This window comes from Lissotriton helveticus, chromosome 9 (assembly GCF_964261635.1).
Source record: "Lissotriton helveticus chromosome 9, aLisHel1.1, whole genome shotgun sequence".
Lineage (NCBI taxonomy): Eukaryota > Metazoa > Chordata > Amphibia > Caudata > Salamandridae > Lissotriton > Lissotriton helveticus.
In genome coordinates, this window is record NC_136070.1 from 1,063,670,134 (window position 1) to 1,063,683,915 (window position 13,782).

The window sequence follows — 13,782 nt, forward strand, 5'->3', positions numbered from 1 at the left end:
AAATGCAGTTCAGTTTAAATGCTTACTTGAATTTTTGTTGAAGTATTTCACCAAAGTTGGTGCAGGTTGGTACTGTGAATCTTTAGACACATGTGTTTCTGGATATTATCCTTCATCAGAAGAGATAAACAAACAAAATGTATCTGGGGTTGCTGAGAAAGATGCCACAATCCTCTCAGGTCTCTGTACCTCTCCCTGGCAAACAGGTGAATCTCCAAGAGCTTGTCAGCTCAGTGGCTCAAGGGAGCCTTTTTAAACAGAAGGGGGAAGGAAGCACACTGCTTCACCCCCCAGCACAGTGCGCCCCTCAGCATCCTGATAAATGCAGTTCAGTTTAAATGCTTACTTTAATTTTTGTTGCATGCTAAGGGGCGAACTGTGCTGGTAGGTGAGGCAGTGTGCTCCTATCCCCCTTGTGTTAAGTGCAGTGTGGCAATGAGCCCTCCATCCCTTGACAGTTTCTACACTATGCATCAGATTTTAGTGCCACAAAATGCCCTATGATGCGTTTGTATGTGTTTGTGTAAGCCTGTAACATTGTTTATGTCATTTGTAATTGCATCTGTCACATGAAGAGTGAGGTCATGAGCACTTCTTTGCTGTGCAAGTTATGGTCTGCTTGGCATTAAAAAATGATTCAAACTTGAGATACCAACGGGTGTTTATTCAGCATACTTTTGAGGTAGTTGAAACTAGCATTCTAAGAGTGTTGCAAAACAATGCGGAAGTAGTAGAAGATCCTTTGAGAAGTTGGACCACATTGCTGTTGCTTTCAAATGCAGTCGTCTAGTCTGCTTTACAGGGACTCGTGCTATGCACTTCCTTCATGCTCTCGGTCACATTTTCATGATATGAATTGAAGTTTCAAATGTAGCTTTTTGTGGGGATGTAAGCAGCCCCCAAAATCCTCGCAGGAAACATGGCCCTAGTTTCTTGCCAGCTCTTTTTCATGTTGCACAGATTAGGACTGTGATGGAGAGTCTTGCTTTTTTATTATGAAAAGAGAAGACATGCAATTTCTGATGCACACTTTATGTGAAATACAGCATTAAGTTGTTCATTTTCTAAAAGCGCTATACACTGGTGTTTAGACTTATGTCTAAAATTAAACCCAGTAATGAAAACCGTATTGGTATGGAAATCATGTCATTTAAAAACGAGGGACATTGGCATCTATTTTTTTTTTATGTAGTTTTAATAAGTTGTTTAAATCCTTTGCAGTCAGTGATGCAAGCAGGGTCTCTTTTTGTGTTTGTCTTCATCCGAAAGGACTAAGAAATCTAGGACTCGTCTCTGAAGAAAGAATTAGGGGAGTCTATGTTGACTTTAAAAGTATCACCTCTTTGACTTGGAACCCAAGCTATGAGACTCATAATAAAATCATGATTGGACACATCAAAGAACTGTATTGTTGTAAGCATATGTTAGCTAGTACACACGTTGCCCTGAGCTCTTTCCACAAGGTTATGCACCAAGGATGTGAATCATATAGCTGTTCAGTTCCACTGTGGCTGTGGCCAGATTCAGGTACAAAATATTAATTGTTATGTCATCAAATCTGATTTTCTAATACCCAAAACCAATGTGTGCGTAATTTTTATGGTAATCGGATGTGAGTATCATTTAGGTATTCCATTGACAAGATGGCTCACACCCCTCTCTCCGATGCTTGTTCCGAGCTTCTGATTTGCTCTTTAATGTTTTGATTGATTTAGAGCTCGAATTCAGCCTTTGTTAATAGTTAGCATTGCTGAACTGTGCCTGTCTGTGTGTTGTGACAGCGTTTTCAAAAGACTTCTACAGTATGGGCCACATCTATCATTGTATTGTGTTGCGTCACACATGATGCTGCGGGGCAACACAATACGTACGTCAGATTTACTAAGCAGCGCAAGGCCATCTTGTGTAGCCCTGTGTGGGTTGGGAAATCTGGAGTTTTGCAAGGCAGCGCAAGTCACTGCCTTGCGCTACTCTGCCCTGGGAAGGCGTTCCATGTGCAGAGCATGGGTTTTCTTATGCATCCCCCATGGATTTGGGTGTATTCCCAGATTTAACAAAACAGGTAAACCTGGGAATGCATCAAAATGCTACTCCTTCCCAGGGGAGGCGCAGCAAGGAGAAATATATTTATTTCTCCACTTTGTTTCCTCTTTCTAAGTGTGCTGCATTCTACAACACACTTAGAAAGTGGAGAACACCTCAAAGAATTGTTTTTATGCAGGAAAGTGTCCCTTCCTGCACAGAAACAGTTCTGCCTGCAACGCAGGCACCTTGCACCATGGTGTAAGCAGTGCTTAGTTTGTAAAAAAAAAATAGGTGCCAGGGCCCTTCTTGGAAGGCCACTGCAGCTTGCACCACCCATTGCCCCTGCCAGTGTTACCAGTAACAGTACCAACATAACAAATAATCATCACACTCCTACAAGTGTGACAGTTCAGACTATTCCAGGCACTCAACACTACAAGGATGGCTGGGTGGCAGCTATTACTCCTGTTTCATGTATATTGAATCAATAAAAAACAATATTGCTCAATTTTAAATTATCCAGACAGTGCCGCCATGTGACAGACTGTCATCAGTGTGGGTGTCGACAATTAAGAGCTGGTGCCAAGCGCTGGAGTCCACCAGCTCAAATGAAGCACTGGTGCAAGAGTACCTGCTGTGGCGCTAGGCAGCGTATATATAGCGTGTCAGTGCAAGGAGAGCTTGGGAATGCGTCATATATTAGTAAATATGGTGCATTCCTGCCCTCTTCCTTTCACGCACAGCAGTGCCACAAGTTGTCTTGCCATATTGCATGGAAGATTTATAAATTTGGCCCTATGTGTATGGTTTGAATTATTCACCAGTGTCACATGTTTGTACGTTTGTATTTTGCTAAATACTTTATGGTTTCATGTTTATTCAAAATTGGAGGTCTTTTCCGAATTATAAGTGTGAGTAGTTCACTTACTTACAGGGCCGGACTGGAACCAAAACCAGCCATGGTAAAGTGCTCGGCTGGCCCCCCGGGGGGTTGGGGGTGCGGCCAATCTGTTTGCCACAGCTGGTTTTGGCCGATTTCATCACAGCTGCCGATATTGCAGCTGTGCTGCAAAAACCGCCCTGTAATAAAATCAGCCCATAGGGGCCCAAAACCGGCCCCCAATCCTGGCGTCCCACTGGGTAAATGCCTGGTGCCCGCTACGGCCAGTCCAGCCCGACTTACTTACAGGTGCAGAGATCTTAAAGCACCTCTGAAGAACAATCTGACTAAATATGTCCTAAGATCCTTACAACCTATGTAAGGGTAGTGTGAATATTGTTGTGAGAGGAAACATCTCACAGGAAAGGCAATAGATGTTTTCCTTTTAAAGGGAAAAGCTATTGTGTTACACACCTCACTAAGGGCCCGATGTAGGTAATTCTTATTTACCTACTCTTAAATACCGAATCATACCGATTCGGTATTTAAGAGTAGGTAAATAGGAAGGGGGCAGATGTAGGTAATTCTTATTTTAGAATTACCGAACCTGTAAGAGTCGGTATTTACCGATTCGGTAAATAACGAATCAGTATTTCCTATTGATTCCTATGGGCCTTGAAGCCCATAGGAATCAATGGGAAATACAGAATACCTGCAAGGATGAACGGGGTGTCACTTTGACACCCTGTAGCACCCCAATTCCAGGCTTGTGTGCCATGTGGCACACATACATGCCCTAAGGGCATGTCTGTGTGTCACATGGCACAGGTGTACATGCACAGATGTGCATGTACACCTGAATTTGGTATTTTAGCACCCAATTGTATTGGATGATAAAATACCGAATTCTGAAGGCCTGTAGCACTGTAAACAGTGCTACCTACATCTGGATAAATTTACCGATTCGGTAAATTTACAGATTCGGTAAAATAATGGCCCCTACATCTCAATCACCGTCCGTTACCGTTACCGACCGGTATTTGGTGACCTACATCTGGCCCTAAGTGTTTTTCTATTTGTAAAATGCTGCCATTTTCTAATTGTGATTACCGGTTAGCCATTTCTGTGTTTCGGAGACTGATGTTTGCACACTGCAAATTCGGCATCTCAGTAATTTAGATTGAATTATTAAACCTGAAGTAAAATGCCAAACCAGTCCTTATACGTTCGTGCTCCTTAAACCCTGATAATGGACATGACATCAAATTTGATGTACAATGTCAAGGGTTATCTACTTCAAAATAATCCTTGGGTCTCATTTACTTTAATATGCTCTGGGAGGATGATGGCTAGAGTAGAATCCAGCAATAGTGTATATTAAAATGGCCTTCTTCACCATCAAATGACCCAGGGCCCAGGACGTCAGCCCCAAATACCTAGTAGTAAGGAAATATCTGATCAAATCAATGTTGTGATTGCACTACATATATTTATGACCACATTACTGAATGCGACTGTAACTTTCTTTTCTGTAGCTATTTGTGTCCAGCAGGGGCAGTCTTACAGTCAGCATGTACTTAAGCTTTCTATCTTTTCACCCTTGGTCACATGAGGGGCAGACTTGTCAACACTTTGCGCCAGTGTAAAGTCATCAAAGTGATGTATTTCAACTAAAAGTGTTGATTTGCTTGCCTGAAAGTTGCCTAAAAGTAAAGCAATGTAGCAGTGTGCGCTTCTTTGCATTACTTTGTATCAACGAAGCGTCCCATGGGTGATACATGGCTTTCCCATGCTTACACCCATGGTTTTGGATGCAAAGACCTATCTACCAACATTTGTATTCAGGGTATTGCACCAAAAACACCGCCTCCTTGAGACAAGCATTAACTTGAAGAAAAGGCTGTATTTCTCCTAAACTTTGCATGTGTGATGCACTGTACAGCACACATAAAGTGTTTGAGAAGTTTTAGAGTATGTCTAAGCATAGTTTTTCTGTACTACAGGTGTGCCCTTCCAGTATAAAAACTTTGCAGTGCAAAACCTATGCTAGCTGTCATGTGCACACATTTGCACTACCGTGCAAAGGTGTGTGTACTACACTATGCAGCCTGTTTGAGAGCTAGTGCAGAAGATCACAGTAGCATTGCAATATCTTTGTAGTTTGGGCTCTGTGCTGTGTTTTCCCCCACTGTGCAATGGAGCACTTTGGTTCCTGCACAACATTATGCACCTTTTTGAAGGTGCAAAACAGTGGAGTTTGCACTGCAGGTGCAGGTGCAATATTAACTCATGGGGTAGTATGGACCTGTTCAGAGAAAACTGGAAGTGGAGGGCAGACTGGGAGTGAGCAATGGGAGGACCATGTTGGGTAGGCCTTTGGTGGAATATGGATGAGAGGTGCAATATTGATGGGAGAGGGAATATTGGCTGAAGAGTGAGCATTAAAGCGATGTGGCATATATATATATATATATATATATATATCTATATATCCACCATTAACATCGGTGAAGAAAGCTCTGATGGCCACTGACAGCGGCGGGCCAGGACGGGATCGCCACTCCCCAGTATTTCAAACGACAGCCGTTCCCAGTTTCACAAGAACGATATCCAGGCCACAAATGCTGTTGAAAAGTGTCTTTATTCACACACGCACTCGACGCGTTTCGGGAAACAAGATCCCTTGTTCACCTACTTTGCATCCACAAAGCATCTACCGCCTAATATATATATATATATATATATATATATATATATATATATATATATATATATATATATATATATATATATATATATATATATATATATATATATACATATATATACATAGTTATGTGTGCTGTAGATGTGTTATGGATGCAAAGTAGGTGGACTATAATCTGAAAGTGCAGTATGGCTAGAGGTTCAGTATGACCTGGAGGCGAAGAATGAAATTGCTCTGCAGTATGGAATAGAGTTGCCAAATGGTTGCAGCTGCAGTATGCACTTAAAGTTGAGTATAGAAGAGGGGTGTAGTGTGGACAGGGGGCAGGGTATGAATTGTAGGTAAAATACATAAAAAATCTATTTTAAAGGCTAAAGCGGCATACTTCTCATCCAAAATTTCGTCAGCAACTATTCGCTCAAAGGAGATCTTTCACATTGTGAATGATCTCTCTAATCCCGATAGAGGTTTTTTTTTTTAACGCAATAATTTATTTTCATAATCAATAAAATACAGTAACATGCCTACAACCCTGGGGCCGGCCATATCCGTCACTATTCCACCAATGCAAGGATTACACAGCTATTCAGCCGACAACCACCGGTCCGGCAGCATCTCTACCAATGTACATGACAATTTTATTCATTACTGTTATATGCACAATAAGTGTCATCTTGCTTTTGTATTTTGTAATAACAGAACTCAAGTTGACTCAAGCACCAAGTGAATGACCTCATCTGCTTTCCACCAACTGCCTCACATCACGGCATTTACATTTCTCTACGCAGGTAGCCCACACACACCCCACCCCACTCCACCCGCGCAACCAACCTGATTCATGTCCTAACATTCCCCCGCCCATCTCAATCATCCTCAATTTATAGTAACCCCCAGGCCCTCAATTGTCCTCCATCTCGTCCTCAGAACTTTCAATATCTTCTTCCTCCAGCGAGTCACAGAGATCGCCCCTGTATGTGTTCCACGGCAGCCATACTTTGTTCCATTTGCGGGGATTCGCTCTCAGTTTATATACTGCCCGCTCTGTCAACATAATAGCATCCATATTTCTACACCACTGCGACAAGGTTGGTAGATCTGCCGCCCCCCACTTCTGTGCTATGTCTCTTTTGGCTGTCATCATGCCCACCGTGACCCATAGTCTACCATGATACGTTAGGTCATTCGGGCCCCACATATTCAGCAGGCATACACGGGGGTCGGGTGCCAGGGATATTTCCAGCGTTTGCGAAATAGTACGCATCACCTGTCGCCAGAACCCTACCAGAGCCGGGCACTCCCAGAGTGTGTGTATGAATGTACCCTTCAGCCCACAGCCCCTGAGGCAGAGCGGGTGTGTTGCTCTGTGCAGTTTGAACAATGTAGTCCTGGTGTAGTATATTCTATGTAAAATTTTGAGCTGTATCAGGCGGAACCTAGCTGAGATTCCCGCCTCGCGCGGAGACGCTAGTGCCGCATTTCAATCTGAGTCGGTCACATCCCCCACTTCTACAACCCATTTTTCCCTTAACTGCACTAGTGGGTCTGGCAAGTTATTCAGCAGTTTGCGATAAGTAAGGGATGTGGCACCCTCCTGCATAAAGTCAGTGAGCAGGCGGTCCTCAAGTGGTGAGGCTTCCGGGACTACAGTGTCTGCAGGGATAGCCGCCATTAGTGCATGCCTAATTTGCACATACCTGTATGTTTCTGTGGGACCCAGGTTGTATTGTTGCTGAAGGTGTGAGAATGGGACCACCCCCTCCTTTGTCCACATATCTCCTACCGTTGAGATCCCTATATTGTCCCATTGGGTGAACCCTTTGGTGTGGCGTAGGTGCCCCAGAGCCTTGGTATCCCATAGCGGTGTCAACTTTGTGATGACTCCCCCCACTTCAGTCTCGCCTGTGCCCTATGCCACAATGTTACCATGTGCCTGGTGGGTCCTATCAATTTTGTCACTATCCCGATAGAGTTTTGTGTAAACCTCCCCCCTCACAAACCTTCTGCAATGCACTGAATCTCTTTTTTATTGATAAAATTCACTAAATCAAATCCAGTATTCCGGTTTGTCAAACCCCGGACCTTAGTCTTCATCCCACTTCCAACCTTAGCACTTTCTCGCACTATCCTGCTATATGTGAGCACACTTTCAGAAATCTTCTTTCTAAAGTCAAATCGGGGTCTCCCACCGATTGTTGCCCCCTTGTATTTTGAAGGAAATATTCACTATCTTTCCTAGTGCTGCTCTGAATCTTCTAAATGAGTCTCTGTCTCAGGGTACCGTTCCGGCAACCTTCAAAGAGGCAATTGTTATCCCCCTCCTAAAGAAGGTGGGATCTGATCCACTTACTCTAACTAATTATGACCCCATCTCCCTTCTCCCCTATCTTTCAAAGATTTTGGAAGCTTATGTCACAGGCTGTCTCGCACACTTCTTGGAGGAATCGGAATTTCTTGATCCCCATCAGGCGGGCTACCGCCCGGCACATTCCACTGAGGCAGTCATCCTCACAGTTCTTGACACCTTGCACAGTGAGGTTGATAGAGGCTCCCCACAGGCCCTTGTTTTGCTCGACCTCTCCACCGCCTTCAACACGGTCGACCATTCCCTTTTGGTCGGCCGTGTGAGGGAAGCAGGAATCAATGGCCTTGCCTTAAGTTGGATTAGTTCCTTTCTGGAAAACCGCTCTCAAGCAGTTTGTACCGCCCAGTTTACTGCTCCTAGAGTTAAAATTCCATGTGGAGTCCCCCAGACTCCTCTCTCTCCCCTGTTGTTCAATCTTTACCTCCTCCCTCTTGTCCGAGCTTTGAAGGAAAGCAAAGTCTGCACTTTTAATTATGCAGACGATTTCCAACTTATTTTTTTCATCAGTGACTCCCCGGAATCAGCTCATACTTTTCAATCCACCATGCTGTTCATCAGTGAATGGATGAACAAGAATCATCTAAAACTTAATCCGGACAAGACGGAGCTGGTTTTAACTGGTGGAATTAAGAGGAGCCCATGTGGACCTAACTTTTGGCCAGGGAGTTGGGCCAGCCCCCTGTCCCTTCTAGTTCGGCCAAAAGCCTCGGAGTGGTTATCAATCAGGACCTCACTCTGAAGTCTCAGATCAACTCGGTGATCTCCACCTGTTTTTTTCAACTATGTAAAATAAAAAAGCTTTGTAGATTCCTCACTCATGATGCCCGTCTTCAGGTAATCATGGCCATGGTTATGTCCCATGTTGACTATGCCAACTCCTTATAATTTGGCATCCCTCTCTATCTTTCCAAACAACTACAAATAATACAAAATCAGGCTGCTCGCCTGATTGCTCATCTTCCCAGGTGTCAGCATATCACCCCTCTTCTGAAGAACCTACACTGGCTGCCGGTTGCCCAGCGGTGTGCTTTTAAGATGGGATGCATTATTTTTAAGGCACTCAACGGCAGGAGCCCGAAGTTTGTTAACAACTTGCTAATTAAATATGTTCCAACGCGGGATCTTCGCTCTGCCCACAAGAATCTACTACTTACCCCCCGTTTCAGATTAAAGCGTACTGGTGGTGCCAGGTTTTCAATCCTGGCCCCCACTTTTTGGAATTCTCTTCCCTCTGAAATCTGTTCCTGCACTAACCTTCTTGGCTTTGGAAGTCTTTTAAAGACTTGGCTCTTCCGACAGGCTTTCTGAATCTTTCTCTAGAGCTTGGATTTCGACCAGATTAGCGCCATGAAACCTCTCCGGTGTACGTGCGCTCTATAAATTCCATTTTAACATAACATAACATAACAATATATATAGAAGGCGGACTGACTGAGATCTAAACATGGACTATGAATAGGGCGTGGATTATGAAATATGGACTGGAGTTATGCTGAGGGCAAACGATGGTCTCTTGACTGGAGAGGAGTATGGAAAGGAGGTACACCATGATTTAGAAGTTGAGTACAAACTAGTTGGCTAAGCAGATATGGACAGGAATTTGTACACTTTGAGTAACAGAACCAGTCAAGCAGAGAGATGGACCTTGCCTTGCCAGACAGTGTAAAGTGTGTATAATTCAGAGGTTTGCAAACACATGCTTTACTTTAATAGTTATAGGTCACTAGCCGTTCAAATCAAGTTATTGGACATTCGAAAGCAGCAGTTAAATATAAATGGAAAACTACACTTCTGATGTAATGGGTAAACTATTCTCTAAATCAGCATCATCACAGTCTGGGTAGCTATTGCCTTAAATCTCTGGATGTTTTATTAATGCCTTTGATAATTTCACATATCAATATGTTTGGCTTTCATGAATCTGAACCCACTGTTTCAGTATGTCCCCTGAATAATCGAGGGAAAATGAGAATCATGCTAATGTTGTCTACAGCCACAAAGTGAAGTACTCAAACTTAAGATTCCATAACCCCAATTCTTAATGTCATTAATGAGTAGGCCCTCCCGAGGTCAGCCTCACACACCTGCTACAGAGCCAGGATACCCTCAGGGATGATAGTGCACACAAAAAATGCAGGTAACATAACATAACAATGACAGTGGCATAATGTGTTTTCCTTTTGTAAACAATATATCGATGACATTCAACTCAAGTAGTTAGGAGAATTGCCTCCTGCATTAACCTTTCTGTCATTAGTTGCCTTTTTGTCTTTTGGATGATTTTTGTGGGTGAAAAGTTGAAGGATAAAGGGACTTTTGGGAACGTGAAAGGCATCATTCTAAAACACCCTTCCTGTGAAGGTTTATCCTGTGAGTTACTGGTGACCTACATTATGCTCTTTAAAGCTGTTTGTAGCCATCTTCATAGAGGTCTCCTACATCAAATGTGCCCAGCACAGCCCTAGATCCATGTCAGATTTTCAGGATTTCCACAAATGATAAATTCACACACAATGAATCTAAATAAATGTCATTTAGAGAGAAGATGTAATCCTGAAAAATTGGCATGCATCTGGCACTACGGGGCCCGAGTTGGACAATGTGGTCCTAACTGATCCTTCCCTTGGGGATGGAAGGCATCTTTCTTCTAGGAATTATTGTTCAGACTGGTTTCTGTGTATGGAGACAAAGGGTAGTGAGGCAGTCATTTTAGCCTTTGCTATGCTCCTTGGTACCCTCTGATCTCCATCAGTGTGCTGTCTTTTACTGGCATGAACTTGAATCACAATTAAGGCTATCCTTATGTGATTCATTCATATATTAAACCACACTGCAAAAATTGATTGTTTTAGTCTAGTAAGTTATGTTCCCTAATGTTTCTTGATCTTCTTTCCTTGCAGATCGTCCTGGTTTATTGAATGTGAAGCCCATCGAGGAAATCCAAGATAACCTGCTGCAGGCCTTGGAGCTACAGCTGAAACTCAACCACCCTGAGTCCTCCCAGCTCTTTGCCAAACTGCTGCAGAAAATGACAGACCTCCGACAGATAGTGACGGAGCACGTGCAGCTCCTGCAGATGGTCAAGAAGACGGAGGCCGAAATGAACCTCCACCCACTCCTGCAAGAAATCTACAAGGACTTGTACTAAGAAGAAAAACACATTCTCTTCCTCTGACATCATGTACATTCCTCAAATTGCACTATTTTTATGAGGGAAGACATTGCATACCTGCGATATTACTGTGAACTATTTTTTAAAGATGGAGCTTCAGCACCATAGGTCTATTTTATGCATATTGTTCAAAAAGACACATTTTCAATTTACTTTTAATATTAAAAGGCCCATATCACAAATGTGTTGTCAGTGTATTCAGAATCTGTTATTTAAGCAGTTGCTTTAGTTAACATACTCAGCATTCGTATTTAAGACTCACCAAAATGTATATCGTTGTGCGGTTAAATTTTTGTTCGTCAAATTGAAAAAAGATCCCAAAAGTCATTTTCCGAGGAGAACAAGGCAACACTAATGATACAATAAATGTATGGAGCTGTCTTGTGCCTAGATACAAATTCCATTAAAGGTGATATTTTAAAAAGGTCTAGTTCAGTAAACTGTAGGTGTAAATGTGTTCCTACACCTAGCTTTGACTCTGCTCAGTAGCAATGTCTTCAAGAATCATGCTGCTATTAACTAGGTAGTATCAGCACACGTTTACTAGTGGGGTATGGAGTACCCAACCCATTTCAAATGACGTCTGATTACTCATCAGAAAGAAGATGTAAGAAATGTTATTGAAAGGACCATCCAGTGTTGAGAAAGACCATTCTCTTTCTCCTGCCCTGCCCTGCTTTGCTATTACTACCAAAGGCATACTAGGCTCTTGCTTTCTCTCATGGATGATGTAAGCTTCTTTTTGAGATGTTTTGTGACGTCATTATAAGATGATGCTCATACACTGGGGCGTATTAATAGCTTTTAGGACCCCAATACATTTTCAATATTTTCTGGAAAACTATATGTACAATCCTTTAAGCATGTTGCAGTTTACCTAACCTATCTACATATTGCCGAGATATAAGATACATGCCCCTTATTTTGGCTTTAAACCCACTATTGCCCACAGTGTTAAGATCACTTCCATTTTGTAAGTCTTGATTCAACTCAAGAAACCAGATTTTTGAGTAGGAATATTTAACTCCCTTCCTTTAAGAGCAGGAAGTATGTTTTTTGAGGTGATTGCTTGTATATTTTGATTATCAAAGAAGTGTATACAGATAGTACCCTTGTATTATTGTTATCACTTGTGAAAATATGTGCTCCTCTTCATGCAGGCAACACACTTGGGTTCCGCAAAGTAAGCAGCACACACTTGGTAACATCAAGGATACAGAAGATATCAGTTGTTTTTCAGGGAAAAGTTTCTTTTAAGGTCTAGTGAAAATAGCATTAAGATAGATTCAATAAGCTTACACCATTAACCTAGTGGGCATGCCCTTCACACCAGTGGGCATGACCAGCACACCAATATCAACTCCCCCAGACTTTTGAGTATGTGCTTCTTGTGCTGTTAGCCCAGTGGGCAATTGAAGAAACAAAGAATAAAACAAACAATTGGTAATTGACTCACACTGAAATCAGACTTAAAATCCAAATAGATTTTGTATGGCATGTTGGAAGGAGTCCCTACAGTGGTTCCTTCCTAACGTCTAGTTTTCATTCTTCAATTATTTAGAAATAATATTTTGAAAGGATGACTGGGGAGATGCGCGCATTGGTGATTCCTGTAGTCAAGATGGTTAGATTGTACACAACAGATTCACGGTCTATTCTATAGATTGGTCCTGTCTAAGAGTGCAGCAGGAGTTTCTCTTTAATGCAGGAATTTTTTAGAATGGACGGTACACTGTAAATACCAGTCTGTTGAAGTACAATACAAATGAACACATGGATTTTCATCCAGGATAATATCCAGAGGGTACGTGGTGTCCACCCATTTTATGTGCGGGGAGGTATTGCTGCTGCATTCAGGATCCGTGTCAATGAAACGGTGATGAACTTGCTTCATTGGGTTGCTTGATTTCAGGAGTCAGAAGAACTTTGTTCTCTTGGTCTCTGATGGTCAAGGAAGCGCACACATCAGTGATAGCTCTGTGCTGCTCCTTTTAAGCTGATGTGTGTGCACTGCTCTGTAGTGGCCTGATGGCAACGAATGCCTCCTACCATCAAGATCAAATCTACACCAATGCAAAACACGTACGGTCATAGCGCTCAAATGGAAAGATGGCCCGAATCCATTCATGCTTAAGGTCATACATGTGCTGATGTTCATACATGTGAGTAAATACTTTGAGCCAAGTCTACACTTGGAGCCATGTCTTACACTTGGCTGTTCGATGTTTAAACTGCTCATGTTGGTCCTAGTGCATGTGATTGAATACTGTCCTTGTAGTCCTGCCAACATGGCCACACGAGGAAAGTACCAAATTATGAAAGGGAGAACTCCCCTGAAGGATGGGTTCAGTTAATGATAGGTGCAAGAAAAGGCAAACGATGAATGAATATATAGACAAGCAAGCAAGGAAAGAGGCAAACAGTTGTACGGGCGGGAGAGATGGATGCCTGAAGGCTGGTTGGATGGGTTGATGGGCAGATGGATGGATGAACGTTATTTTATGTGTATTTGTTAGCGCACTATTATCTATGAAGATAGATAGATAGATAGATAGATAGATAGATAGATAGATAGATAGATAGATAGATAGATAGATAGATAGATAGATAGATAGATAGATAGATAGATCAACTTA

The 13,782-nt window shown here is 42.5% G+C and overlaps 1 protein-coding gene across 2 annotated transcripts in view; it reads left to right on the top strand.

Annotated features, from left to right (window-relative positions):
* Window positions 1–11,328, top strand: part of PPARG (peroxisome proliferator activated receptor gamma) — a 220,864-nt gene extending 209,536 nt beyond the window's left edge. For both annotated transcript variants that reach the window (XM_078661417.1, XM_078661416.1), the window contains one exon: window positions 10,875–11,328. In XM_078661417.1, coding sequence (XP_078517543.1) covers window positions 10,875–11,122 — 248 coding nt within the window. In that variant the 3' untranslated portion in view covers window positions 11,123–11,328. The remainder of the gene's footprint in view (window positions 1–10,874) is intronic.
* The last annotated feature ends 2,454 nt before the right edge of the window (window positions 11,329–13,782 follow it).